At 40.7% G+C, this 27,594-nt stretch overlaps 1 protein-coding gene across 2 annotated transcripts in view; it reads left to right on the top strand.

Annotated features, from left to right (window-relative positions):
• SYT9 (synaptotagmin 9) overlaps positions 1–27,594 on the top strand; it is a 193,078-nt gene that overhangs the window by 59,415 nt on the left and 106,069 nt on the right. For both annotated transcript variants that reach the window (XM_055317550.1, XM_055317551.1), the window contains exon 3: positions 4,405–4,951. In XM_055317550.1, coding sequence (XP_055173525.1) covers positions 4,405–4,951 — 547 coding nt within the window. The remainder of the gene's footprint in view (positions 1–4,404; positions 4,952–27,594) is intronic.

Genomic DNA, 27,594 nt, shown 5'->3' with positions numbered 1-27,594 from the left:
TGACTACATACCTCCACGGACCAAGGTGTGATGCTTACATCTTTGTTATATCATCCATTCTGGAAACCTCTGAATCCTGTGCTAAGAAAGGTCCCCATTTCCTTCTGCCCTGTAGTCAGTTCACTGCATCTGCTCTGAGACTTCCTCTTCTGAGTCTGCCTGAGGCTCAGGACAATCCAGCTCTTTCCTCTCTATTACCCAGGGATATCAATCCTATCTTCATTGTTCCCAAACTGCCCTGTCTTGACTTGAACCTAGTAAAGAAACCCATGTGGTTCTGAAATCACAGTTTGCTTCTCTCTTTCCTCTCCTTGAATCCTGAAGCTCTGTCAACACTGGTGCTCCAGATTCAGGGAAGGGATAGGCCAAATTTCACCTCTGAAATAGGGTCACTGAGGTGATGGTGGATAGAAGAGCGCATACTTGCCTGTAGTTGCATGGGAGATGCAGAGGTGGAAGGGATTGTGGGAATGATGAATGTTGGCTCTCCCACAGACCCTGGATGGAACATGTAGGCATATGTAAGGAGAAAGCTTTGGGGACACAGAGTTGAAGATCCTATCCTGCTGGAGAGCTGGGATCCAAGATGGCAACTTACTTAATTTCCCTATTGAGGTCTATAGCATCAGCTTGGAAGCTAATAATATGAGGCCAAGTTAATGTAGCCAGGCTCTATGAGAGTACCATTTCCTCCATGACCATTTCCCAAGCCAGGGACCTCTCTCTCTGCCTGTCTGGCTCCTTAATGTCTGGTCAGTTCTTATCCTCTTCTGACCTGCTGTGTAGTCAGTGTTTGACTAACTTGCAGGCAGTGACTAGGGTTTGCGTTTCTATGTCCTCCACCCTACCTGACCCCTTGCTTTGCACATTCATATTTGGTGAATTGTGGTACTGCCCTCTTTCTTAAAATCCAGTGGAGGTAGTTGGCTATTTGGGTGATGGTTCAGGGACTTAAAGTGGGACCCTGGAACTGGTTAATTCAATTTTGAGGAAAGAGAGAAGGGAAAGCTTTTTACATCTGGGATCTTGCTTCTGCTAACCTGAGGCTACATATCAGCAGGAGGCTCATAGTCCTTCAAGCATTAAAGTGTTTTTGAGTTTGTTGTGGGAAATATGCTTTACAGATTTTGTTAATCATCTTCAAAATTAATCTTTCTCCAGGCTCAACCACCAATCTTCCAAATCAGATTGGGACAGCAACCTCCAATCTTTCAGTTCTCTTCCACAATCTGAAAATGTCCTCCCCCTGCACGAAGGGAGAATGGGAGGTGGGTCCAGCAGAGGATCTTCCCCTCACTGTCCAGCCTCTCTAAGGACAGCATCAGAGTATGACTTATTTACAGAGGACCTTGTCTCTCAGCTTTCCCTTTCCCACCCCAGTCTTTGGAATCCATTCTTTCTCCTTCCTTTCATTATGCACATTAAGTCCTGAGAACACCCAACATACAGGACTTCTCAGACCCTCTCAGGGGACTGTCGGCTTCAGACACAGATCCCTCCTTGTCACACACTCTGTGACAGTAAAATTCCAGACCCTTACCCTGGAGGCTTCTAGTTTACTGTAGTCAAAGGCCACCTCCATTGACCATTTTAGAACCACCTCACCTGGGATGGCAGGAGCCAGATCAAAAGATTCTGTTCCCCGCCCCCCCCCCCCCCCCCCCGTACCTGGATTTGGACTTGGTTTTCCTTCCCACCTCCATGTGAGCAATCTATGAGAGCTATGGGATGGATATTGATTTTCCATTTCCTCTCCTTTGTCTTCTTCTCATCCCTGGGACAGCCCTTTTTGCTCATGTCTCAGCCCAGAGAGCTGCAGAGGTTATGTGGAGGTGCAGTGAATTACCCTGGTTCCCTGACTGCTTTGAGCTTCTCTGGTCTGCTCACCCACCCCCCAACTCCTGTAATCCCTGACTCTCTCCTAAAAGGAAATTGAAAGTGATTGAAAGAGAGCCCCAGGGAGCGAGCACTGTCATGGCCTGTTACAGTCTGTGCTGTCTGCTTTAAGCCACTGCCTTATAGTTGGATTTAGTGGTTTTCCTAATAGTAAGTGTGGTTCTGATTGGAGGCAGAAGTATGGAGAATGAAATTAGTGATGAAGAACATTTGGGTAGATGATTGTGTTCACATCTGTGTTTTATTTTTTTTTTTAAAAAAGCTCTATTACAATTTTGAATGGAGGCATCCTGTGCAGTTGGGATCTTGCTTTGGTCTTTGAAGTAAGATCTCTTTATGATGTCTTCCCCAACCTACTGCCTCGATCTCCTGGCAATCCATTGTGGTTAGGAAAGGCAAAGCACATGGGACTTATTTCTGTTCAGATTTCCTGTCTAAGAAAATGTATAAGTAAAACAGAATATGTTCCATTGCTAAGCAGTCAGTCATGTATTTTAAATTTAAATTTACATGGCAGGCCCAGCCTACAGATAGGGTTAAGACAAAATGTTGCTATGATGAGTCTAAAACCAGTACTCAAAAAACTCAAGGTAAGTTGTTAGGCACAGACAGTCTGCTCAACAACCACCTTGGGAGAAAAGTGGTAGCCGAGTGGCAGGGTCTGGGTCTGGCATAGACACAGGATTGGTGTTCCATCAGACGTTAGTACAAAGAAGGTATGTATCATCCTTGAGGAAGCACTTTTAATATTTAAGCAGGATCACCAGACAGTTCCTGGAATGATCTGTTATAGCTGGGAACTGACACCAGACCCAAGTATGACCCTTATTTCAATCCAGCCTAGAAAGAAAAATCAACATCAAAGGCCAGAACTGGTACTAGCCCCTTATGGCCTGTGCAGAGGGCTGGGCACTTGCTGCTCCCCGCCAGTCTCTTCCACCCACCCAGTGGAATGAGACTGGAGCTCTGTTCCAGCCCTAGAGAGGGCCAGTGTCTGGACAAGGGAATGGCTGAGCTTTACCAGTACAGGGAGCCACTTTTAGGTGTTTAACAGCATCCCTTCCCCTCTCCCTCCCCCTGAGAAAGCATAGGATGCAGAGAAGACTTCAGATGGTAGACTTCTTTGTAAGAAATTAAAATCTGACAACAGAGACTTTCAGATGACACAGTTTTTGTGCATACGGGAATGTATGTGCCTTTGGGGTATCCGCTTGCAGTGGACTGTGTTGGCCCTGACAGGTCCATGTGACAGTTCCATGACTGTTTTTGCTGTGCCGTGGAGGTGATTGGTGACCAGGAGCATATCTGAGGATGAAGAGGAATGTTCAGCAGCACAGCATCTACACCACAAGGGAGAGTAGTTTCAAACATGTTTGGGGGTCTCTTAATCCCATTTTACATCTTTATTTCATAAAGTTATCTCAGGAAAGGAAGAGAAGACAGACTCAAATGTTTACTCTGCCTCTCCAGCTATTTATCAATCCCTCAGAGACAGCCTGGCTATTCCTTTCACCTAATGGTGGAGAGAGGCTACTTTCGTTAGAAAATACAATATAATGACTCTGAACTCTGAGCAAAAACAAAGATAACATGAAAAACAACCTTGTACATAATGACTACGTCTCTCAGTTTATGAGAGACCTGTATCTCACACAGATATAGCAGGTTTCAAAGAGAATTTCAGGGAAACTACTCACCGAAACCAATAAGCTGATAAGGTGAAGAGTAAATTCTCTCGGCAAATATTTAATTTGCAAATATCAGTATTCGACCTTCTCTGAATCCCTACATACATTTATATGGCTTACCTTTAATTTCTATACTCTTAGAGTTTATTACAGAAATAAAACCCTTCCTCTTGATCACTGATCACCCACGTAGTGTGACAGGAGCTCCGTCAGGGAGCTGCCACTTGTACCTGTCACAGACAACACAGTCCACTGCAGGCAGACACATCCTGTCACATGCATTCTCACAAGAGCTAAAACTGCTCTTGGGATGAAATGCTTTGATTTGAACCAGCAAGAATTTACTTACTAATAAACTTACAAGCCTGTGACAGGAAGTACTATGTGATTTAGAGACAGATGCATTTCTCCTAAGACAACAAAAAGCTAACTATTTCAGTTTCAGGATGACATTATGTATAAAGGTGAACAATTTTATTTTGAAAGCAATTTGTACAAATCTTTACATTCTACCAGACGAATAAGCTTCTTTAATGGCATATTAGGTTAGAAAGTGCATTAAACCTTAAAAGCTCCAAGGTCACATGTTACTTGGTTCATTTCCTGATACTGAGCCTCAATTTTGAGCTTCGAGCCTTGGGGAGCAGCTTACTCACATTGATGAGCATTTTGAATTTAGGCCAAAAAAAAAAAAAAAAAAGGCCCACAGATCTAAGCTTTTAAAAGGGCATAACAGACTACCTACATCCCAGGCACAAGTTTCTGAGAGACCTGTAGCTAATGAGACTGTAACTTTGTTCTCTCTTGCTCTTCACTCAAGGCATAATTCAATCCGAAGACAACTCAACCTGTCAAATCCAGACTTCAATATCCAGCAGCTTCAAAAACAGGAACAGTTGACCGGAATTGGTCGAATTAAACCAGAATTATATAAGCAGAGGTCACTGGATACTGATGATGGGACTAGGGGTAACAGCAAAGCCTGTGGGAAACTGAATTTCATTTTAAAATATGACTGTGACTTAGAGCAGCTCATCGTGAAGATTCACAAAGCTGTCAATTTGCCTGCCAAGGACTTTTCTGGAACTTCAGATCCTTATGTCAAGATCTATTTGCTTCCTGATCGGAAAACAAAACACCAGACTAAAGTGCACAGAAAGACCTTGAACCCTGTGTTTGATGAAGTGTTTTTGTTTCCAGTTCCCTACAATGACCTTGCAGCACGGAAGCTTCACTTCTCTGTGTATGACTTTGACAGGTTCTCTCGCCATGACCTAATCGGCCAAGTGGTGGTGGATCACTTCCTAGACTTGGCTGATTTCCCCAGGGAGTGCATCCTTTGGAAGGATATCGAGTATGTCACTAATGTAAGTCCAGCATTTCTCCATTTGGGGGGCGACTTCTTGGTCTGCATGCAAACAGATTATTTACACCTTCTTTTATTTTGGGGGCAAAGTATAAAATTCATGTCAATGTCCGGATAGCTGTTGTTTCAGAACCTTCTTGTACCTTCTCAGAAATGGGTCTTTACCAATATTCATTTTAAAAGTTCCCAGAATTACTCATGAAACAGTATTAAAGAATAACAATCTCTCTTTTCTACTTTCTAATTCTTAGCTATCCCCTAATTGGCAGTAGATATTATCTGCCCTCCTTACCACATTTTCTGTAGAGCTTTCTTAGGTTATTTGCACTAAATGGATCTTTGCGTCCTATTAACTGTAATCTACAGCTACGAGACCGTTGCCAGACTCTCTGAGAGCATTAAATCCTTGCCCATGTTCCCAGGTCAGCTCAGTTGCATTTTCCATGATCACATCTTCCTCTTTAATCCCAGAAGTGAGAATGATTGAGAAGAGTTGGCACCACATTTTAAAATACAGAGTCAAAGTGGCAAGGAGTTCAGTCTGAAAAGATGTGCAGATAATGGCAAAACTAATCTATGGAAGGTCAAATCCAATTTAGAGCTCAGGAGAGAGGCAAAAGTGCTCTGTAGTGACACCACATACCTGTGTTTACATTTTAAATGAGATTGCAGTGGTGATATTATTACTCCATTTACATCCTTTCCACTGTCCTGCAGATGTATTGACACTCCTGAAAGAGGCGAATGGACTCTCTTAGGGTAACTCTGATACTTTAAAGCCACTTTCTTCTTTCAGATTCCCTCAAGCAACTCTGCTCATACATCTTCTAGAATACAAGCCCTACTGAGGCCAGCATAGTTTTCATTCTCTGCCTTGGCATGCAAAGGCACCAAGCACTATAATCCTCCCTCAGCTCAAATGATGATCCAGCTTGGAGTTTGGAGTCCATTAAGTGAAAGGCTCTCATTCTGTTCAGGAAGAGAACATGCAAAATCTCTGCCCAGTGACCAAATACCCACACTAGTACTTTCTCACTCTTGGCTGCCTTTGTGAACTGGGGATTCACTCACACTTTTGCTGTTTCAAAAGACACCATCTCTTCACGTGCTGCAAGATACCAGTGCCAGGTTTGTCCTGACTCAGATAAGCAAAGAGTAGCATAGAGTTTGGCTGGCCCTTACCATAATGACGAAGGAAGGGAAGAAAGAACTGGAAGAAGGTGCAGGGAACATCAGTTGATGAAACTAAGATGATTTGGGAGATGGGAAAAGGAATAGATCTCTTCATCTTGAAAAGGTCTGTAAATCCAAAAATGGATGCTGGGGGAAGCAAGGACTATATCGCAAATCCCATTTGCCAAAATCAGGAGGTAGCATGAGAAGCTTTAAAGACACAAAATGGACAGACTGTTTATACTAAGATATGAGTGGCTCAAGAACAAACTCTTACTGAAGTATTTACCAGGTTCCCTGGGGAATGAGCTGCGATATTGCTGGCCAGTAGGGACACTACTTGACAGAGCTTGGTCACAGTCTGGTGTGGCATCCATTTATATTTTTTGACAAATGGATTCCACAAAATAGCTGGGATGATTATCAGAAAGCTCAACAGGGATCCTGCTCTGAGTGAACTTCTGAGAGACTTTATGGGCAGAGTAACACTGAGTACACAGTAGCTGATAAAAGTCTGGATAAGGCTGATCCCTGATGGAAACATCTAGAACAGTTTCCCGTAGGATGAGAATAGAGGATGGCAGAGACCTCCTGCCCCTGAAATCACTGCCATTTTAGCACTTCACTGAGAGTAAGAGTTTCTGTGTCTATTGTTGGAGAATCCTGGATTTCCACTGAGTGGAGAAGACTGTAATATTATTTATTAAGGAGGAAAACTTACAAGGCTAAAGACTTCAGAATTCTCAGCTCTTTCCTCAGGCGAATAACAAATATTCTGAGCATTGATTTAGACCTTTGGATGGGCAGCAGGGGAGAGGAGGTTTTGAAAATGGAATTATAGCTTATGTCATAATCTGCCATATAGTTTTTTTTTAAATTGAAGTATAGTTGACACATAGTGTTACATTAGTTTCAGGTGTACTGCCCTATAGTTTTTAGAATCCCATTTTCAAAATTGTTATTTGAGGCTATTTTGATTGTGACTTTGTATAGATACTGAGCATGAATGTCTGAGGTTTGCCAAGTTTCTATTTTTGTAGTATATCATGTAGGGGCACCTGGATAGTACAGTCGGTTAAGCATCTGACACTTGGTTTAGCTCAGGTTGTGGTCTCAGGGTCGTGAGATCAAGCCCTACTTCAGGCTCCGCACTCAGTGCAGAGTCTGCTTTGGATTCTCTCTCTCCCTCTGCCCCTCCTGCTCATCGTGCTCTCTCTCTCAAGGAAATAAATAAATCTTTATAATATAGCATATATATAACGCAGTGTAGATAATGTACACATACAGATTAATGAGGGAATAATTAAATGAACAGGCATGAACCCGCTGTTCATCCGAAGAATAAAACAGAACCAATATTTGTGCTGACCCTTGGGTTGTCTTCCCTCCTCACATTCCCTCTCAATCCACTCCTGCCAAGCGGAAAACACTATCCTGAATTTCATTTATATTGTGACATATTTGTAAGACAATATATTGTCTGTTTCTGCTTTTCATAGCTCTTCTTTGACTACTTTTTTTCAGCCCACTTTGATTATGACGTTTAACAATAGAGTTCAGTAGAGCTGCGGTTCATGTATTTTCATTGCTGTTTAATATCCCATTGCATTATAGATGAGAAACTAGCTTTCCTGCATTGATGATATTTGGGTGGTTATTTGTTTTTAATGATTCTGAATAATACTCCAGAGAACATTTTGGTGCCCGTCTTCTAATTTACAAATGCAATGCCTCTGGGGTGCATCCCTGATAGATGTAAGGTGCACATGCGTTTAGCTTTTCAAGGCCACACAGAGTTCCTTTCCACAGTGACTGTCCAGACTGGCCCTTCTGTTGGTGGGTTAGACAGTTCTTGCCTTCTACCTCCTCATCAACTCTTACAGATGCCACACTATTTAATATGTGTGTATGTGTATGCCCGTGACATGGTAAATAATTTATATTTCCTTTGTTGTCAAGTTGAGCATCTTGGATATGTTTATTGGTCATCCACATTTCCTTTCTTGCACAATGCTTGTTCAGCGCTTTTACCTCTTCCTTATTGATTTCTGTATGCTCTTTGTATAGGCTGGATGCAAATCCTTTGTTGATGATGTGTATTAACAGACATTATCTCTCAATTTATGACTGTCTTTGTACTCACTTGATACTGTCTTCTGATCAATAGAAGCTCTTATGTTTAATGTAGTAAAACATAACAGTATTTTCCTTCATAACTTAGTGCTTTTGTGTCTTTTTAAAGAAATCCTTCCTTACCCTGTGTCATAAAGATATTTCTCCTATTTTTTCTATTAGAAGTTTTAAAGTTTTGACTTTCCTAGTTATGATTTTCATCCACCCAGAATGAAACTGTAAGTGTATTACAGGCATCATGTATTAGCTCAGGCTGCTGTAGCACCATATTGTACGCTGGGTGGCTGAAACAATAGGCATTTATTTCTCACAGTTTCAGAGGCTGAAAAGTCCAAGATCAAAGTGTTGGCAGATTCAGTTCCTTGTAGCTTTCTTCCTGCTTTGCAGACAGCTACCTTCTCATGCATCCTCACATTTTTTTTTTTTAAAGTTTTTTAAGTAATCCCTACCCGGCCCTCCCGGGTAACCTTCTCAATGCATCCTCATATTTTGGGGCTCAAACATAAACCCTGAGATCAAGAGTTGCACACTCCACTGACTGAGCCAACCAGGTGCCCTTCTCTTAAAATGCACTAATCCCATCATTGAGTCCCAACCCTCATGACCCCATCTAAACTTAATTGCTTCCCCAAGAATCCGTCTCCAAATACCATTGTGTTGGGGGTTAGGGCTTCAATATATGAATTGGGGAAGGGTGGGGGACACAAACATTCAGTCCCTGGTGCATCCATGTTTTTCCATATGGATAACCAGTTTCCTGGCATATCTTTTCAAAAATCTGCAGTGCATGCTCTGTCCCACATATATTTCCATATATCAAGAATCTATTTCTGAAAATTTTTTTATTTTGTCCTTTTTGACTATATCTACCTATAGCACAATTTGCAAATTACTGTCATTCTGTAATAAAGTTTAATATCTGAAAGGACAGTCATCCAATCTGCTTTTTCTTCAATTCAGTCTTGGCTGATATTTGACCTTTCACATAAATTTTAGAATCAAATTGTCAAGTTAATAATTTTTCAGGTATTTGTTTGGACTTGTACGAAGTCTGTAGATTAGGGAAGTTTTGCATGTTTTGTGATACTGAGTCTATTCACAAAAGACAGTATTCTTTCATTCAAGGCTTGTAATTTTCTTCACGAGGATCTTGCATGTCTCTTGTTAGATTTATTGGTAAGTGCTATACTTTTCATTATTTCAGCTGCAGTTGACCCTTGAACAACACAGGTTTGAACTGCTCGGATATACTTATACATGTATTTGTTTCATAAATCCAGTTCAGTGCTGTAAACGTATTTTCTCTTCCTTATGATTTTCTTAATAATATTTTCTTTTCTCTAGCTTGCTTTATTATAAGAATACAGTATATAATACTTAAAATATACAAAATACATGTTAGTTGACTATGTTATCCATAATTCCAGTCAACAGTAGGCTATTAATAGTTAAGTTTCGGGGGATCAGCAAGCCTAACCTTCACGTTGTTCAAGTATCAACTGTAGCATTTTTTCTAAAATTACATTTCCTCACTTTTGCTGCTCTGCCTTACTAATGCAGTTTAAATTTTGTATATTTATCTTCAATTTGACAATCTTGAAAAATTCTTATTAATTCTTATAATTTGATTGCAGAATCTCCTGAATTTTCTTTGTAGATAATCAGACATGTGAATTGTGATAGTTTTGTTTTTTTTCTAATCCGTATGCCTTTATTTATTTTTAAATTGAGTTTACAGACTAGGATTTCCAGTATAATGCCAAATAATAATTGTGGTAGTAGTCATCCTTGACTGTTCCTACTTTTAAGTGAAATGTCTTTAATATTTCACGGAGTAGGGGATGCATGGGTGGCTCACTGGTTGAGCATCTGCCTTTGATGCAGGTCATGATACCGGGGTCCTGGGATCGAGTCCCATATCAGGCTCCCTGCAGGGAGCCTGCTTCTGCCTCTGCCTGTGTCTCTGCCTCTCTCTGTGTGTGTGTGTGTGTGTCTCTCGTGAATGAATAAATAAAATCTTTTTTTAATATTGTATTTATTCATTCACGAGAGACACACACACAGAGGCAAAGACACAGGCAGAGGGAAAAGCAGGCTCCGTGCAGGGAGCCCGACATGGGACTCAATCCTGGGTCTCCAGGATCAGGCCCTGGGATGAAGGTGGCACTAAACCACTGAGCCACCTGGGCTGCCCAAATAAATAAAATCTTTTTTTTTTTTAAAGTTCAATACTGGTTTTTCTTTTTTTTTAATTTTTATTTATTTGTGATAGTCACAGAGAGAGAGAGAGAGAGAGGCAGAGACACAGGCAGAGGGAGAAGCAGGCTCCATGCACCCGGAGCCCGACGTGGGATTCGATCCTGGGTCTCCAGGATCACGCCCTGGGCCAAAGGCAGGCGCCAAACCGCTGCACCACCCAGGGATCCCATAAATAAAATCTTTAAAAAAATTTCATGGAGCATGATTTTTCTGTAGATATTTTATGGACGTCTTTATCATATTAAGACTACATCCTTCAAAAAAAATGTATCCTTCCATTCCTAGTTGACTAAGACTTTTTATTATAAACATTTGTTTTGTCAAATGCTATGATCCTGTGAGGTTTTTCTCTGCTTTACTTTTTTTTTTTTAAAGATTTTATATTTATTTTAGAGAGAGAAAGAGAGCATTACGGGGGGGGGGGGTAGCAGAAAAGAGACAGACAGACTCTGCAGTGAGTGTAGAGCCCAACACCGGGCTTGATCCTATGACCCTGAGATCATGATCTGAGCAGAAATCGAAAGTTGGATACTCAACTGACTGAGCCATTCAGGTTTTTCTCTGCTTTAATTTTCTTCTTTACTCAATCACATTTATCAGTTTTCTAATTTTGAAACAATCTTATATTCCTAGTATGATTCAAACTGACTTTGATGTATTACCTGTCTCATACATTGCTAATACTTTGTTTACATTTTTTTTTTTATCTGTGCTGATGGGTGATGCACATAATTTACTTTTTTATATGGTCCCTCTCTGGGTTGGAACCAAGGTAATTCTTGATTTATAAAATTAGTTGGGAGACTATTTTGGATACTTTCTTTTTTATTTTTATTTTTTATTTTGGATACTTTCATTTGCTCCCCCTTGGTGCTCCTGGAGGCTTTGCAGGGTTTTGTTTATTTTTCTCTGAAGTGAAAAGACCTCTTTTAGTCTCTGGCTTCTGTTTGGGTTTTGGAAGTGAGCAAGGGAGGAGAGCGAGGTTGGCATATTTATTCCCCTAGATACCCTCCTCAGGGCATATGTAGGCTGGCAAAAACTTTCAACTGAAAGCCTCAGTTCTAAATATGTCATTTTTTTGCGGTTGTTCTTAGAATGTTTTCCTGAGGATTAGAAGTGAGGGGCTTAAAACTCTCAGCTACTTTGATTCTGGCATTACAAAGCTATCATTCCATAGTCCTCTGACCTCCATCTATATGTGAGAAGTTGACAGCATAATATTTATTCCTCTGTGTGTGTAATTTTTCTTTTCTTTCTTATTGCTTTCATTATCTTGCTTTCTTCTTTAGGGTTCTGTAATTTTACTATGACATTGCTAAGTGGTGATTTCTTTTTATTTATCCTGACAGATTTATTGGGATTCCTGAATATGAGATCGATTCTTTTTATCAGTTCTGGAAAATTCTTACCCATTTACCTTGCCTAATATCTCTGATAGTCTCTTTTGTTGTTCTTGTTTCAAGCATACTTTCAATTCCCTTTTTTATTTCTTTCATCATTCTGTACATAGTGTTTTTTATATTCTGTGACTCCTAACTCCAACTTGGCAGCTCTGATTTTTTTTGTTTGGTATTTCCATTGGCTCTAACTCATCATGCCTTATTGTTCCTTGTATTAAGTGATTTGTGATTGTACGCTCATCTAGCTTGGAACTTTGTCAGTGGAAAATTTCAAGCTCTGGTTTTAAATGCATTCCTTCAGAGATGATTTGTGAGCTGACCAACATGGAACCATTCTAACTAAATTTCAAGCTTGAGGGTTTGTGGGCAATAGAGAGTCAGGGTGAATATAGGCTCCAAATGTGTAAGTGCAGGCTTGTATTAATGGTTAGACTCGGGCAGGGGAGCCTTTTACCTTGCTTTACCTAGAGCAAGTCCAAGACCAAATATATTGCCAACATCGACTTATGCAGGGGAGAAGTTCATTTTTGCTTAGCCTTTAAGGATGTGTCCCTTAATCTTTAGGACTTTGGCTTTATGCATGATTCTCCTATAGTCTTCTAAAAACCAGGCACTAAGCCACTGGAGATTCACATTTATTTCCATTCCAGCTTCAGATACAGAGCTTATTTACTTCCATGGATTCATACTTTCTTACTCTTTCTGGCCTTGAAAAAAAAATTCTGTTACTGTCCTATCAGCTCTGAAATGCATTAAAAAGGATTTTGTGATCCAGTATTTTTAGCTGGAGGAGTTTCTGTGAGCATTTGCCCTATTGCTGGAAATACCATGTGCTATATTATATTGCTCAAAGTTTGTTCAAAAAAGCAGTTTTTACTTGTATTAACTGAGTAGTAATCTCTGTATTGTATGTTTGCCTTGTGGCAAAGAGCCAGAAAGAACCTTAGAGGTTCTGTAATCTGAAATCCTCCTTTGGCACATAACACTGAAGTGGGAGGTTCAGCCAAGGTCACAGAGCTGAATAATGGCCACACAGGAATTAGGACTAGGGTTTTCAACAACCAATTCATGCAGTTCATGAAAAGATGTCTCAAAATTATCGTATATGCTGGTTTACTTCTCTTTACCCAGCTAACTCCTATGAAGCTCTTAGATCCCAGCTCAAATGCCACTTTCTCGGAGAACTTATATCTGAGACCTAGAGTAGGAGAGTAGGTGTTTTTGGTATTTGCTTTTATGACACTCTGTACTTTTGTCATTACTCATCGTGCCTTCTCATATGTATTTATTCAATTTTTTTCATTCTCCATTAGACTATTCTGGAAGTGTATGGACCATATATTTCATGTTCACTAACCATGTGCCCAGCCTCTAGAATGGTGCCTGGAAGTGAAATAAATAATATACACTTATTGAATAAAATGCAGCTCCTTAGGAGGGGCTAATTTGGTGAGACTCTACGGACTTATTTGGTTAGGAAGTGTTACACAGTGCTGAAACCTATAAACTAATCTTTTCATTAAAAAAATTTTTGTTCTTTATTTCCCCAAGGAGATTATGGGCTTTGTAAATTTAGCAATCAAATAAAAACTAATCCTCACACTTTCTTGTGAAAGAATAAAATATGGCAATTATTGAGTGTAAAAACAGTAGTTTGATTAAACCTCCCAACAAAGCCTTATGAATCAATCATACTAGGATGCATCTCTGTGGGACATGTGTCAGTCAGTAGAAGAGAAGACAGCATCCGGGGGAAGGTCAGAGTTGGGAGGGCATGAGTTCAGTGGTTTGGGTGAACGTTGGTTGTCATGCCTGAATCTAGACATTTTTGTATACCTTACTCATCACTGGCTGCCTCACAATAGGCATTGCACGTTCAGGAATCTCTCAATGGCACTTAGAAACTGATTCAGAGGGACACCTGGGTGGCTCAGTGATTGAGTGTCTACCTTTGGCTCAGATAATGATCCTGGAGTCCTGGGATATAGTCCTGCATTAGGCTTCCCACAGGGAGCCTGCTTCTCCCTCTGCCTATGTCTCTGCCTTTCTCTGTGTGTCTCTCATGAATAAATAAATAAAATATTTTTTAAAAAGAAAGAAACTGATTCAGAGACTTTTTTTGAGAATGTACCATCATCTCAGCAAGACTAATTTGGGGGAGATGCTGGAGTTTTCACAGGGTAACAGCGGAAGTCATGAGGTTCCCTCCATGCCAATATGGATCCCAGTTCAGAAAAGGAAAAGGTACAGTTTACAATAGTATAGAATCTCTTTTAGGGATCCCTGGGTGGCGCAGCGGTTTGGCGCCTGCCTTTGGCCCAGGGCGCGATCCTGGAGACCCGGGATCGAATCCCACATCGGGCTCCCAGTGCATGGAGCCTGCTTCTCCCTCTGCCTATGTCTCTGCCTCTCTCTCTCTGTGTGTGACTATCATAAATAAATAAAAAAAAATTTAAAAAAATCTCTTTTAATGTTAGGAGTTTTAAAACTTTACATTTCCATCAAATTTTGACTTGTGAGTCATTGCAAAGTCCTGTATTTTTCAGTAGGCTGGTTTAGGAATTATCCTGTTCCATCTTCCAAGTTCCTGAGGCCATTTTTAGACCTGATAGAGGTAGATACCTGGAACTACTCAGGAGCAAATATGAGTATCCAGGGAAGCCAGTTGAATGCAAATGGGGCAGGCAGTCTCTGTTACTGAAGAAGTTTATTAATTTAACCCTGTTTCAGGGATCCCTGGGTGGCTCAGTGGTTTAGTGCCTGCCTTCTGCCCAGGGTGTGATCCTGGAGTCCCAGGATTGAGTCTCATATCGGGCTCCCTGCATGGAACCTGCTTCTCCCTCTGCCTGTGTCTCTGCTTCTCTCTCTCTCTCTCTCTCTCTCTCTCTCTCTCTCTCTGTGTGTCTTTCATGAATAAATAAATAAAGTCTTAAAAAAAAAACCTGTTTCATGCTATTGCACCATTAGTCCTGAGTTACCATCATAAGATTGTATGGCTATGTCAGATTCGGTGTCGTCTTGGTAGATGTGTAACATCTGGCTGCTAGGATGGAGGAACAAGAAGGAGGCCTAATTGTAGCATTTGTTTATTTCTGTGGTGTAAATACTCTTAGCAGGGCTGATTTCAAGCTAATCAGTGTGACATCACTGAAGGTGGAATTGGCAAATGATGTTCACATTGGTTCTTGCAAGCTGGTGCCAGTTGATAAGAACTGGCTCCAGGACACCACTGCATTTAGTGCTGAAAATACTAAGACTGGTTGGATAACTGATCCTAAGGGAACAGCAATTCGTAAAATCCCATAGAAGTTTCTGGTTTCCAGCTGACGACAGGGAAGCCAAGTTCCTTCCATAATGTGGATGTGGGTGCAGTCAGCCAACCCTGGAGTCTCATGAACTGAATCTTCATGAAAATCCACGGAATCCCACGCTATCATTTCTCCCATTCATGATCCTACAGACATGCTGTCCCCCTGACATCAAGATTATTCAGAAGTAGCAAGAAGTGGCACAAGTGTAGAGCAGAACATCTGAAGGAAGAAGCTACTAAAGCTGCAGGTCTCTGACGGAGAGACTTGGATAGGCTTTATCCTTTCAGAGAACAAACATTTGCTTTTCTAAGTGAAATATATGACAAATACAGTGTATATGTAATATATATGTAAGATTTGACAATACTAACAAAATCTACATTAGTCAATCCAGAATTTAATTCAAGAAAGAGAACATCATCCATCTCTTTGAAGCTCTCTCTATGCCTTTTGTCTATCCCCCAAATCTCCCCAGAGATAATTGATAAAGTAAATTTTTTTAAATTTTTTTTTAAGAGAGAGAGTGAGCAGGCAATAGGGGGGTGGGCAGAGGGAGAGGAAGAGAGACAACCTTAAGTAGACTCCTTGCTGAGTGCAGAGCCCGATGTGGGGCTCCATCTCACGACCCTGAGATCATGACCTGAGTCAAAATCAAGTCAAATACTTAACTGACTGAGCCACCCAGGCACCCCAATAAACTGAATTTTATATCTATAGTTCTCTTGTTTGTAAAATCACTTTACCACATAAGAATAGGTTGTTCGGTTTTGCCTATTTTTGAAATTTATGTGGATAAATTATATGTATTCTGCAAACTGCTATTTTCAATATTTTGTTTTGAATCATTTATGTTCATGTATATACTGTAGTCCTTTTTTGTCTTTTTAAAATTTTGGGCAGGGGTATTTTAGCATTCCATTGTATGGTGTACCATACTTATCTAGTCTTTTGTCAATAGATATTTGAATTAATTTAAGTTTTTTTCTATTTTAGGAAATGCTGCTATATGTATGCTTTCTGTACATGTCTCCTGGTAAAAATGTGCAGGAATTTCTGTGAGGGTATACACCTAGGAATGCAGTTGCTAGAGCAAAGAACATTATATCTCAAAGAGATTTGACCAGTGAACAATTCCCAGCAACAGTACATGAACCTGTCTTTCCAACACTTAGTATTACTCCATTCTCTATTAAATTAACCACAGATTCTTTGGAATTTTGTACAGTGACAGTTATTCCATTCATGAATAAGAACAGTTTTGCTTTTTCTTTTCCTTTTGACTTGTCTCCCCCACATCACCCTTTTTGCTTGCTTTGTTGTATTTGCCAGGACTGCTGGTACAAAGGCCCGTAGAGTAATCTTTGCCTTTTTCCTTATCCTAATGCTTTGAAGGATGCCTGAGTGGCTCAGTCAATTAAATATCTGACTCTTGATTTTGGCTCAGGTCATGGTCTCAGGGTCAAGAAATCGAGCCCTGCTTGGGCTCTGGGCTCAATGTGGAACCTGCTAAAGATTCTCTCTCTCTCAAAAAAAAAAAAAAAGATTCTCTCTCTCTCTCTCTCTCTCTCTCTCTGTGTCTCCCTCTGTCTCTCTCTCCCCCTTTCCCACCCTCTCCCTCTGCTCCTCTCCCCACTCCTGTAAATCTTTTTTTTAAAGGAATTCTTTGAATTTTCATACTAAGCAGGACATTGGCTACAAATTTTGAAAACCTGAATGGATATTGAGTTTTATCAGATCATTTTTATGTATTTATCTAGATGGTCATATGTTTTTGCTTCTTTCATATTTTAATGTGATAAAGTATGTTGTGTTATTTCCTAATTTTGTAAAAACCACATTTTTGTGGTAAATCCAACTTGTCCATGATGTGTTTTTCATATACATAGATATACATAAATGTATATCTGTAAATAAATTAATGAGTGAGATCAGCTTCTAATTTTATTTTCTTGTTTTCTGTTCATCTGGTTTCATGATCAAAAGGAGTTGATGGAGCATTCTCTTTTCCTATTCTCTTGAGGATTTTGTGGACAATTTAAATAATTTTTTCTTTCAATATTTAGTAGAACCGACCCATACAACCTTCTATGTCTGGTATAAAGGGTCTGCCAATGTTAATTCTCTCAGTTTTTATTTGTTTGAAAGTAACACTATTTCACATTTACAACTGAGAAAACATGAGTAGACAGGTCTTTTGTGGATAATTTTTTTCTCAGCAAATGAATCTATTATCTCCTTGCCTCCAAATGCTTGGTTTTGAGAAATCAGGTACAATCTAATTGTAATACACTTTTTTCTTCTCTGTATTAACATTTCTCTTTGCGATTTGATGATAACATAAATGTTGTGGATTTAAAAAAAATTATTATTTATCTTCCTTAGGATTCACAGGGTGTCCTGAGTCAGGGGATGAGTATCTCATCAATTCTGAAAATTCCCAGTCACAGTCTCTTCAAATATTGTTTCTCCCTGACACTTTTTGTTTTTTCCTCCTGGAAATACATATTTTTAGACCTACTCACTCTGTATTTTATGTTTGTTCCTTTGTTTACTTTTTTCTGTTGCTGATGCATCCTGGGTAATTTTTAAAGATCTGTCTTTCAGTTCTATATATCTCTCTTTATCCATTTCTAATTAGCTATAGAATGAATCCATTGATCCTCCCAGTTATTAATGCAGTTTTCATTCCTAGAAGCTTTGATTACCAAAGCTTTGGTCATTTGTATAATCCTCTTTCACATATTCAGTATCTGTTAAAAATTTCTTTAAGCCTATCAATCTACTTATATAATACTTTCAATCAGACAATTATAAAATAATACGATTATAGACATCACTTCTGCCTGCATTTGAGACAAAAGGAAAGTGTCAGGAAGAAAGAGTGGTACTTACTACTTCTCAAACTTTCCATCAGGAAAGGAAAGCTTTCTTAGAAGTCACACCAGTGTCTTCTGCTTATTTCTTACTGGCCAAATCTGTGCCAAATAACCACATTTAAGAATGATATTGAAAACACAATTTTCAATTTTTCACCCTCTATGCTGGAATGTGACCAGATGAGGGGGTTAGAAATTAATGTCAAGTTATTTGGTCTCTAGGGTCTGCCCCAGTGGCACATGAGGAGATGCTCAAGAACTTCTCATTGAATCTGAGTCTGAATTGCAATATCCCATCTAGACACACAAGTAGGTGCACAAGGAGAAGGACAGAGCAGAAAGCTGAGCAAGCAGGCTGGCTCTGTTGGGATTCCTGTGTAACGTACATGGAGGCATTACCAACAGCTCAAGAGATAGCAGGGTACTGATATTTTTCTCTAGAAAATCTACCTATATTTTCATTATTTTAGGTGGAATTTGGAAAAGAGAACATTTATAGGAGAAATAAAAACACTTATTAAAAAAACTCTATAGATTTGTATGTGAATATTTACAGCAGCTTTATTCATAATTACCAAAAATTGGAAACAAATGTCCTTCAGTGGATAAGTGGATAAAATGTTACATCTATACTATTAATACTATTGATGCTACTGAATAGTATTCAGTAATGAAGGGAACAATACGTGCATGATGCACACACAGTAACATGGATGAATATCAGATGCATTATGCTCAGTGAGAGCAGACTGAAAAAGCTCCATGCTGTAGGATCTGTGTATATGATATCATCAAAAAAACCAGACCACAGGGATGGAGAACAAATCAGTGGTTGCAAGAGTTGGGGCCAGGAGATGCAGTGGGTGCAAAAGGGCAAAAACAAAACAAAACAAAACAAAAAACAAACAAACAAAAAAAAAACAGACTACAGGGATGGAGAACAAATCAGTGGTTGCAGGAGTTGGGGCCAGGAGATGCAGTGGGTGCAAAAGAGCAACAAGAGGGAATTTGGGGGAACTGATGGAACTGCCTAGTATAAATGTGGTGGTGGGTACAAGCCTCTGTGCATTAGTCAAAAATCTCATTCAACTGTCTAACTGAATTTTACTGTATTTAAATTAAAAACAAAAATTTCAAAATCACCTTTGAAAGGGAAAATAATTAAATGAGAAAAAAAAAAGCTAATGAAAAGTCAGAATAGGTAGAGTTTGAAAATACTGAGAGAGTAGGATAATCAATAGAACAAGTTCCCTGAGAAAATAGGGGACAAAATCCAAAATACAGGTCCAGGGGTTGACTTTAGATACACACAGGGACATTGTTTTCTTTGTTAACAGGGGTTAGTAGGAAAAGGACAGGAGCAGAAGCAGGGAAGTTTGTAGATTTGGAGATGCATAGTGGAAGATAAAACATAAAAATGTATGTGCCCAAAAAAATGGCATGAAGTTTTCACATGGAGGATCAACATTAATCAACTGGTGGTAGCTGACTAGAGGGCTGTGGGAAGGTTTAAGAAGCAGTATCATAGCCCAGCAAACGAGAAGACCAGGATCCAATAGCAATGACTGCCATAAGCCTTGGACAACCAATTCTCTTCTGTGATTCCAGTTTATTCTCTCTAATTGCTCACTCATGTATGTGTTCTCTATACATACTATTCTCTGTCTGCAATGACCTTTTTTTCCCTGCTCCTCTTCTCTGTTCAACTAAATGTTACTCGTCTTAGAAGTCCCACACTCAACCATCACCTCATTAAGTCAGCCCCCGTGCCCACTGTATCCACCCAGAACAGATCAGGTGTCCAAAGTATCCTATATGCAACTCTTCAGAGCCTTGATCCCATTTGACTGGAGGTATCTGTTGATCCTGACCCACCCCACTAAGCTAGTTGCACCTTGAGGACAAAGTCTGTGACCATGTCTTTCTTTATTAACCCAAAAAATAGATGATAAATGCTTTTGAGAAAAAAAAAAGAATAAGTGAACAAAATGAGCATAGCTCCAATATAGTGTGTGTATCTGGAGTAGGGATTCCCCAGAAGTAGAGGCTGGGAGGGATCCTCGTGCAGGTGATTTCCTGAGGCACTGCTCTCACGTGAAGTCTGTAAGGAAGTAAGCGGAGGAGGATAGGCAAGGGTGAAGGTCTGGTGAGAGCCTGTCTTGAGCCTGATCCCATAGGCAGCTGTGGAGCATGAAAGGCACCACAGGGGTATCCCATCCTGAGTCAAGCGGAGTGGGCTGCCTTTAAACCCTGAACTAGTTTGTCATCTGCTGCAGGCCATTTCTGGGGGAGGGGGTGTAACTTGTCCGTGATTTTTAAGGTGACTGCCTTCGGCGGAGGGCAACTCTCCCAAGAAGGATGCAGCCATGAGCTGTTAGCCAGCAGCCAGCAGCCAGCAGCTGAGGAATGGGTGCAGCAGTCTGGCCAAGGGGATGTGGGCACGACACAGTGGAGTCTACCGCAGTGTGATAGAACAGCACATGGGGACCCAGGGAAGAGTGTGGCCTCTGAGATGGAGGGTAATGATGAAGGAGGGAAGGGACTCTTTCCCACCCACCCCCATCCCATCTTGCATGCTCTTTTTACAGCCAAGAGTCCGCTTGCTGCCTGGGGGAAGGTACCGAAGGCAGGTGTGCGCATTGTGAGCCGAGCGCTCCTGAGGGAGAGGCTGGCATTGCATGGAGCTGGAGGGGGCTCTCCTTGGCCTCCCCTTTACACAACCCAACAGCTCCTCAGCTGAACACGTGGGGACAGCCTAGCTCAATGAAAATCTCCTGCAACCCTGAAACAGCTAAAGGAAAAGTTAATGGAGTTGTCAGGGCGGCAGTTTCATCCCTGAAGAAAGGTGCGACTAGTCAGGTAGGATGTTCCCCTGGGACGGCTTTTAATGATCTTCTACCTGTGGAAGCATTCGTGTCCAAAATAGCAAGCCAGTTCCTGATGGAAAGCCTGATCCCATGGATTGGCATTTGCTTGCTTAGAAATGAGTTTTGAGCCTTTGGAGAATCAAAGCAGTCTGTGGTATTTACAATACAGCCTTACTGTCCAGTAGCTAAGTATAGTCCAATTCTGACAGATGGCTCTCAAGGGAAATTTTCTTTCAGATTGGATTCTGCTTCCATGCTGAAATGCTCTAATTAAGGGGAGTCTATAAACATAGTGGGGGAGTAAACGAGAGGGGAAGGTAGGCTGTTTCTTAGGAAGCTGTTCTGGAAAATGGCCATGTTTGCAGTCTTTATCTTTCCAGCCCCACACACTCAACTACACTGAGAATCTAGGCCACTGTTCGCTAAAAAACATGGTAGTGCTGGGTCCGTGGTCACCTTTCTGCAGGAGGCTGTGATTTCATTTCCTGTAAGGTCCTGCCTCTTTCCTCTTCTTCCTCCTATTTCCTCCATGCTTTGTTAACTGTCTCCTTAACTAACTTTGTGACTATCTTGGGGTGTAACTTTCAGAGTAGATCTATCGTTACAATGAGCATGACTGACTTTTTAAAAACCTCAGCTGATCTATTAGTTCAGCTGTGCCAAACATTGCTAACTTTTCTAAGTCTAATATTTTGGTTTTAAAGTATTTAATACTTAAGCTATTGCTTCATTACATTTCCTAATTCTTACCAATTTGAGACATAAGTAATTCTAGAAAAAGTCTACTTGGCTGTCAGATACAGGATGGATTTTGCATGTGTGGGTTAGGAAAAATCTAATTTGGAACTCAGGAAGTGAATTCTTAGTCTATCATTTATTCAGCAAATGTTTTTGGGTACCTACTATGTACAAGACAATGTACTAGGTATCAAGTACTGTCTTAGAGCTTATGGTCTTGGGAGATGGAATATGGGGAGAAGGGAGAGTAAAGACAAAAATTACAGAGACAATTGATTACATATGTATATGGCTGGTTCCACAAAGGAGACAGAGGTGTTACTTTCAAGACCTAACCCATCAGTGCATCAAAGAAGAATGGCTAGAAACCATCGAAACTGTGACAAAAGGAAGGTTGGGAGTTCATCTGGAAAAAGGCCAAGTCCAGGGACTGGCTTGTGCAAAGGCCCTGGGACAGACACAACTCTGGCAAGTTCCAGGAGCAGAAAGTGCAGGGTGGTTAAAAAGAGGGAAACACAATGGAGTTGTGAGACTAGAATTCAGGCAGGAACAAGAACAAGTGTTTCAATCTTTATGAGTAATTTTCGAAGGATTTTGAGCAGTGAAGTGATACAAGTAGGTTTATGTTCTTCAACAACAACAACAACAAAACAAAACAAAACAAAACAAAACAAAACAAACAAAACACTTTGGCTGCAGCATAGAGAATGGATAAGGGGACCCAGCAAGGAAAGGGTCAGGCTGTTGTAGAAGGCCAGGAGGGAGATGATGATTTCTCCCTCCAGGCTGGTGGTAATAGACTGGGAGGAAAAGAACAGATTCTGGATTTTAAAAAAATAGTTTTGTTTGAGGAATAATTGGTATACAATGAACGGCATATGTTTAAGGTGTACAATTTGACCATATTTGACATGTATACATTTTGTGGAACCACTTACACAATCAAAATAATGAACATATTTGTCACCCCCAAAACTTGTCTTCTACCCCTTGGTAATCCCTTCCTGTGTCATCTCCTTGGTATGCGTCCTCCAGCCCTCAGACACCTGTCAAGCTAGATTCTGTCACTGTAGGATGGCTAGGATTTTCCCAGAATTTCATATATATAAGAACCATACAGTATGTTCTCTGTTTTGTTAGGCTTCTTTCAATCAAAATCATGCTTTTGAGATTTTTTTCTGTGTTGTACATATGAGTAGTTCACTTCTTTTATTGCTGAGTACTCTTCCATTACATGGATATACCACCATTTATCCATTGCTTGTTTGGATTATTATTATTGGATTATTTGGATTCTTTTCAGTTTGAGACTATTTCAAATAAAGCTGCTGTATGGGCATATGCTTTCATGTTTCTTGGATAAGTCCCTAAGAGTAGACTGCCTGGATCATATATATATATATGGTAGTTATATAGTTACCTTCTAAGAAACTGCCACACTGTTCACCCGAACAGCTCAATCATTTTATCTCCACACTAGCAGTGTATGAAAGTCCTTGTTGCTCTGCGTTACCACCAGCACTTGGTAGGGTTGGTCGTTAATTTTATACATTCTAACAGGTATAAAACAGAATCTCATTGGGCCTTAATTTGTGTTTCCCTACTGACTTATGATGTTGAACATCTTTTTATATACTTATCTACCATCAGCTTATCATGTATGATGAAATGTCTATTTAAATCTTTTGTCCATTTTAATTGAGTTATTTGCATTCTTATTATTATTGAATTATTTGCTTTCTTATTATTTGCTTGCTTTCTTATTATTATTGTGAGAGGTCTTGTGTATGATGGATGCCACTCTCTTATCAAACATTTGAGGTGCAAACGTTTTCTTTGCAGCTATGGCTTGTGTTTTTATTCTCTTACTATTGTCTTTTGAAAGGGAAAATTTCTTAATTTTGTTCAAGTCCATTTTATCCATTTAATCTTTTATGGAGTGTGCACTTACTGACATGTCAAAGAAATCTTTGCCTAATTCAAATTTATATAGTCTGATTTTCTCCTGTTTTCTTTGAGCAGTTTTATACCTTTAGCTCTTAAATTTGTGACTCTGATATATTTTGAGTAGTTTTTATATATATTATGAGGTATGGATTGGAGTTCTTTTTTTTCTGTATATGGTATTCAATTGTTTGAACACCACCATTGACAAGACTATAATTCATCTATATAACTGCCTTTTTCGCTTTTGAAGAAAATCAGTTGATCAGATATGTGGATCTGTTTCTGGATTCTATCTTCCATTGTTTATTTGTCTGTCTTCTCCAATATACCACAGTGTCTTGATTTTTTTTAAGATTTATTTATTTATGATAGAGATAGAGAGATAGAAAGAGAGGCAGAGACACAGGAAGAGGGAGAAGCAGACTCCATGCCAGGAGCCCGACGCGGGACTCAATCCCGGGGCTCCAGGATCGCGCCCTGGGCCAAAGGCAGGCACCAAACCGCTGAGCCACCCAGGGATCCCCCCACAGTGTCTTGATTATTGTAGATTTATAAGTCCTGAAATCAGGTAATATAAGCATTCGATTTTGTCCTATTTCAAAGTGGTTTTTATTCTAGGTTCTTTGCATTTCCGTATGAATTTTATAGCTAGCTTAAGTCTTATCTCTCACACACACATACATACTAATGTACATGCTGTTGGAATTTTGATTGGAGTTTCATTGATTATAAAAATCAAATTGGAAAGAATGGATATCTTAAAAATAATGAGTTTTCCTAATCATGGAGAGCATATGTCTCTCCATTTAACACATCTTCTCTAATTTCTTTCAGTGGTGTTTTATCCATCTTTCTCCTCCCAGGACTCTAGCTGGGTTGACCTTTCTGGACTCCCAAGTGCCTTTCCCCAGTGCTCGGAGCCCTCTGGGCTCTGCCCGGGGTTTTCATCTCTCCATGCTGTGTCTTGAAAACCCTTTCCGGGTAGTGAGCCAAGCTCCATGTAGGACTCATCTCCTTTCTTTCTTATCACCCAAGTATCACTTATCCTTCCTGCCTGGTGTTCAGTGTTTTGGAAATCGTCATTTCACATACTTGGTCCAGAGTTTTAGTTGCTGAAGATGTGAGGATAAATTCTTTTCCTGTCTCTCCGTTATTTTCTCTGAGACTTGAAGAATGGACATCATCAAAATTATTTCCTGGTTTCCAGAGTAAGAACCACCCCCTCCAAAAAAGGTGCTGGTATTTATCAAGATAGGAAGTGTTAGATAAATAAGAAGTATTTATATTTTTGGTGCTGATAAGCTCATGCATGACGTTTTTAGCCTATGTCGTTTGTGCGTCCAGTGACACATTCAGTGCAAAACACAAAAAGTGATTGGATACCCAAGGCTGTGGTTCAGAAGCAGGGTCTGAGTTGGAAGTAAGAATTTATGAATTGTCAACATGTACTGTTTATGCCCTTTGAATCTTAGAGGTTGAGGAAGTTACTTAAGAATCTAGGGTGAAGAAGGGAGAGTGCGGGACCAATTCCTGAGATTTATGGCAACCTGAGGAGGAACACCCCAAGATTGAAAAGGAAAACTGGCTGAATGTGTCACAGAAGTCACTACAAGAATGTTTCAAGGACCTGGGGGCGGTCTGGTAGGTTTAAAAGTTGCACTGGTGTGTCAGTTAAGAAAGGACTGAAAGAACCCATTGGAGTCTAGGATGGGAAATACTGGTGATCCTAGGAAGGGAAGTCAGCAGTAAGGAACGAGGCCAGCATGGAGCCAGCTGAAGAGCAGATGAGCAGACAGGGAGGCATTGTGTTGAAATAGCTCTGTGACTCATTTGTCTGCAAAGAAAAGAGATTGGAATTAAGGCGGTTTTGTCAAGATGGAAGGGACCCTTGAATTGCCGACAGGTGAAGAGGAAGAGTCTCAAGATGCAGGAGAGCGAGAATGAGCGGCAGAGGGTGCCCCATGGCCAGGAGCCCCAGGAATAGTGGGACTGGACAGAGGAACCAATGGTGGCCGGCTGGGGTAGGGCACTTCCCTCCCTATCACAGCGGATGGGGAGACCCCACACAAGCAGGAGGTTGAGTGCAGCCCCATCCAGTGACTGTCTTCTCTGAGAAGGGTGAGACCGAGCTGGGTGCTGAGAGGGTATATGCAGGAGCCCCTGCCCTCAGGGAGCTTGTGGTCTTTTGATATGTGCTGGTCTGGTCCAATGAGTTCTTTTATGATAACTACAAAATGCAATTTATTAAACTTAGTCTCCCTTTAAGTTTGGTCTGTTTTATATTTTAGGATATATTTTACTTTTCAAATCAAGTTGTTGGCTTTTCCTTTTATTGGGTCATAGGCTCAAACCAGAAAACTTGAGTAAGAGCAGAAGGATAGATAATCCTGAATACAAAGTCATTCACAATCCCTCTGTCCAGAGTCAGACACTGGACAGGTTAAGGTTTGGATATGTCTTTCCCATGTGATCTCTGCCCATGGCTATTCGTTGGCCATTTTGATAGTTGTGACATGATTTGGCCTGCTTCTTTGCTTTTATGTGTTTCGGGAAAGAAGCAGAACGCACCATTGTGTGTCTCAGAGGGTACCCTCTGCAGGTGGGTGTGGCCTCTGTCCCTGAACAACTGGACAGGCCTTTAATTCCCGTTATCCACATGTCCTGAGGTCAGGGTTTCCCTGGCAGCCAGGCAGCCCTGGACAAACCCAAATCCAGTGTGCAGCCTTCAGAGGAAGCTTGTCTGGCTTCTTCTCTCTCTCTTTGGAAGCTGAGGGATCTTAGTCAGTGTGTCTGAAAGAAGGGCTGGCACCAGTTAGCCAATACTACTTTCAAACAGTTCTTATGCAAATATTCCAATCAAAGTAGGGTAATGCTTGCAGGGCTAAGCACTGGGGAATGGGAAGTCTCAGGTGCAGCTGTCAGGATCTTAGGGCCAGCATCCCTGTGCTAAAGGATGCTGCTGGCCCTGGGGAGCAAGGAAGTTTGCAGCTCTGCAGTGCTTCCACGTAGGCCTAGAGGGAAAGTTCTCAGTGTTCTTCCACAGCAGATGTGGACAACAGCTTGTTGAAGAGATGGTGGCCCAACAGAGGAAATTTGGGAGTCTTGTCGTATTGAGCTGGAGATCTATAACTCAGAGCAGAGCATGAAGGGAAGAAGGGTCCAAGGTCCAGTGAACCAGCAAACATTGCTAGTTAGGCTGAATGCTAGGCCCTGGCTTGCCCATAGAAACTGAAGGAGAAGCCACCATCTGGCAGACACCGAGTCTGTGGCATCAGAGTGGGAAGCAATTCCAAGAAGAAGAAACTCATCTCTAGCTGCATTTATTCCCCTCTCATCTTGGAAGAGTGAGAGGAAGGAAGCAAGCATAATTCCTAATGAGGGACTTCTCAATACCTGCATTTCATGTTAATAAATTAGAATTACATTTCAGAATTAAAAGAATACTCTCTGCATAGAAGGAGTCCTCCATAAGATCATGCAATGCTTAATGACTATAGCTGGACCACACTCTTCTAGAAAAAAGTAGGGATCCCCTCCCCCCACCCCTCACAAAAAACACACTAGCTCCAGGAAGCCACCTGAGAATCTTGTGTTGGCCTCTGTACCACCCTCCCCAGTCTCCCTTAATCTGTTCCCAAAAAGAAATGTCACCAGATGGCCCTGCAAATGTCACCTGGCCATCAGCATGGCTTCGCCCAAAACAGGGAGGCGTTAGAGAATCTAATCCATAGTTCATTTTCTTCATTTCAGGTCAGTTTTGGATCCTTTCCTAGGCATTTAGTATTTTATTAACACACAGGGTTGGACAGTAAGGTCCATAATTGTGCTGCTATTAAAGAAAATTGCTTTTGCATTTAATGGAGGAGGCTTCCAGTGACTCACAGATCCCGATCATTTTGGAAGAACTCCTCTCTTGTTAGCATTTAATGCCAGGTTTTAC

This window comes from Nyctereutes procyonoides, unplaced genomic scaffold (genome assembly GCF_905146905.1).
Source record: "Nyctereutes procyonoides isolate TBG_1078 unplaced genomic scaffold, NYPRO_anot_genome, whole genome shotgun sequence".
Lineage (NCBI taxonomy): Eukaryota > Metazoa > Chordata > Mammalia > Carnivora > Canidae > Nyctereutes > Nyctereutes procyonoides.
This window is presented reverse-complemented; position numbering and strand designations above follow the sequence as displayed.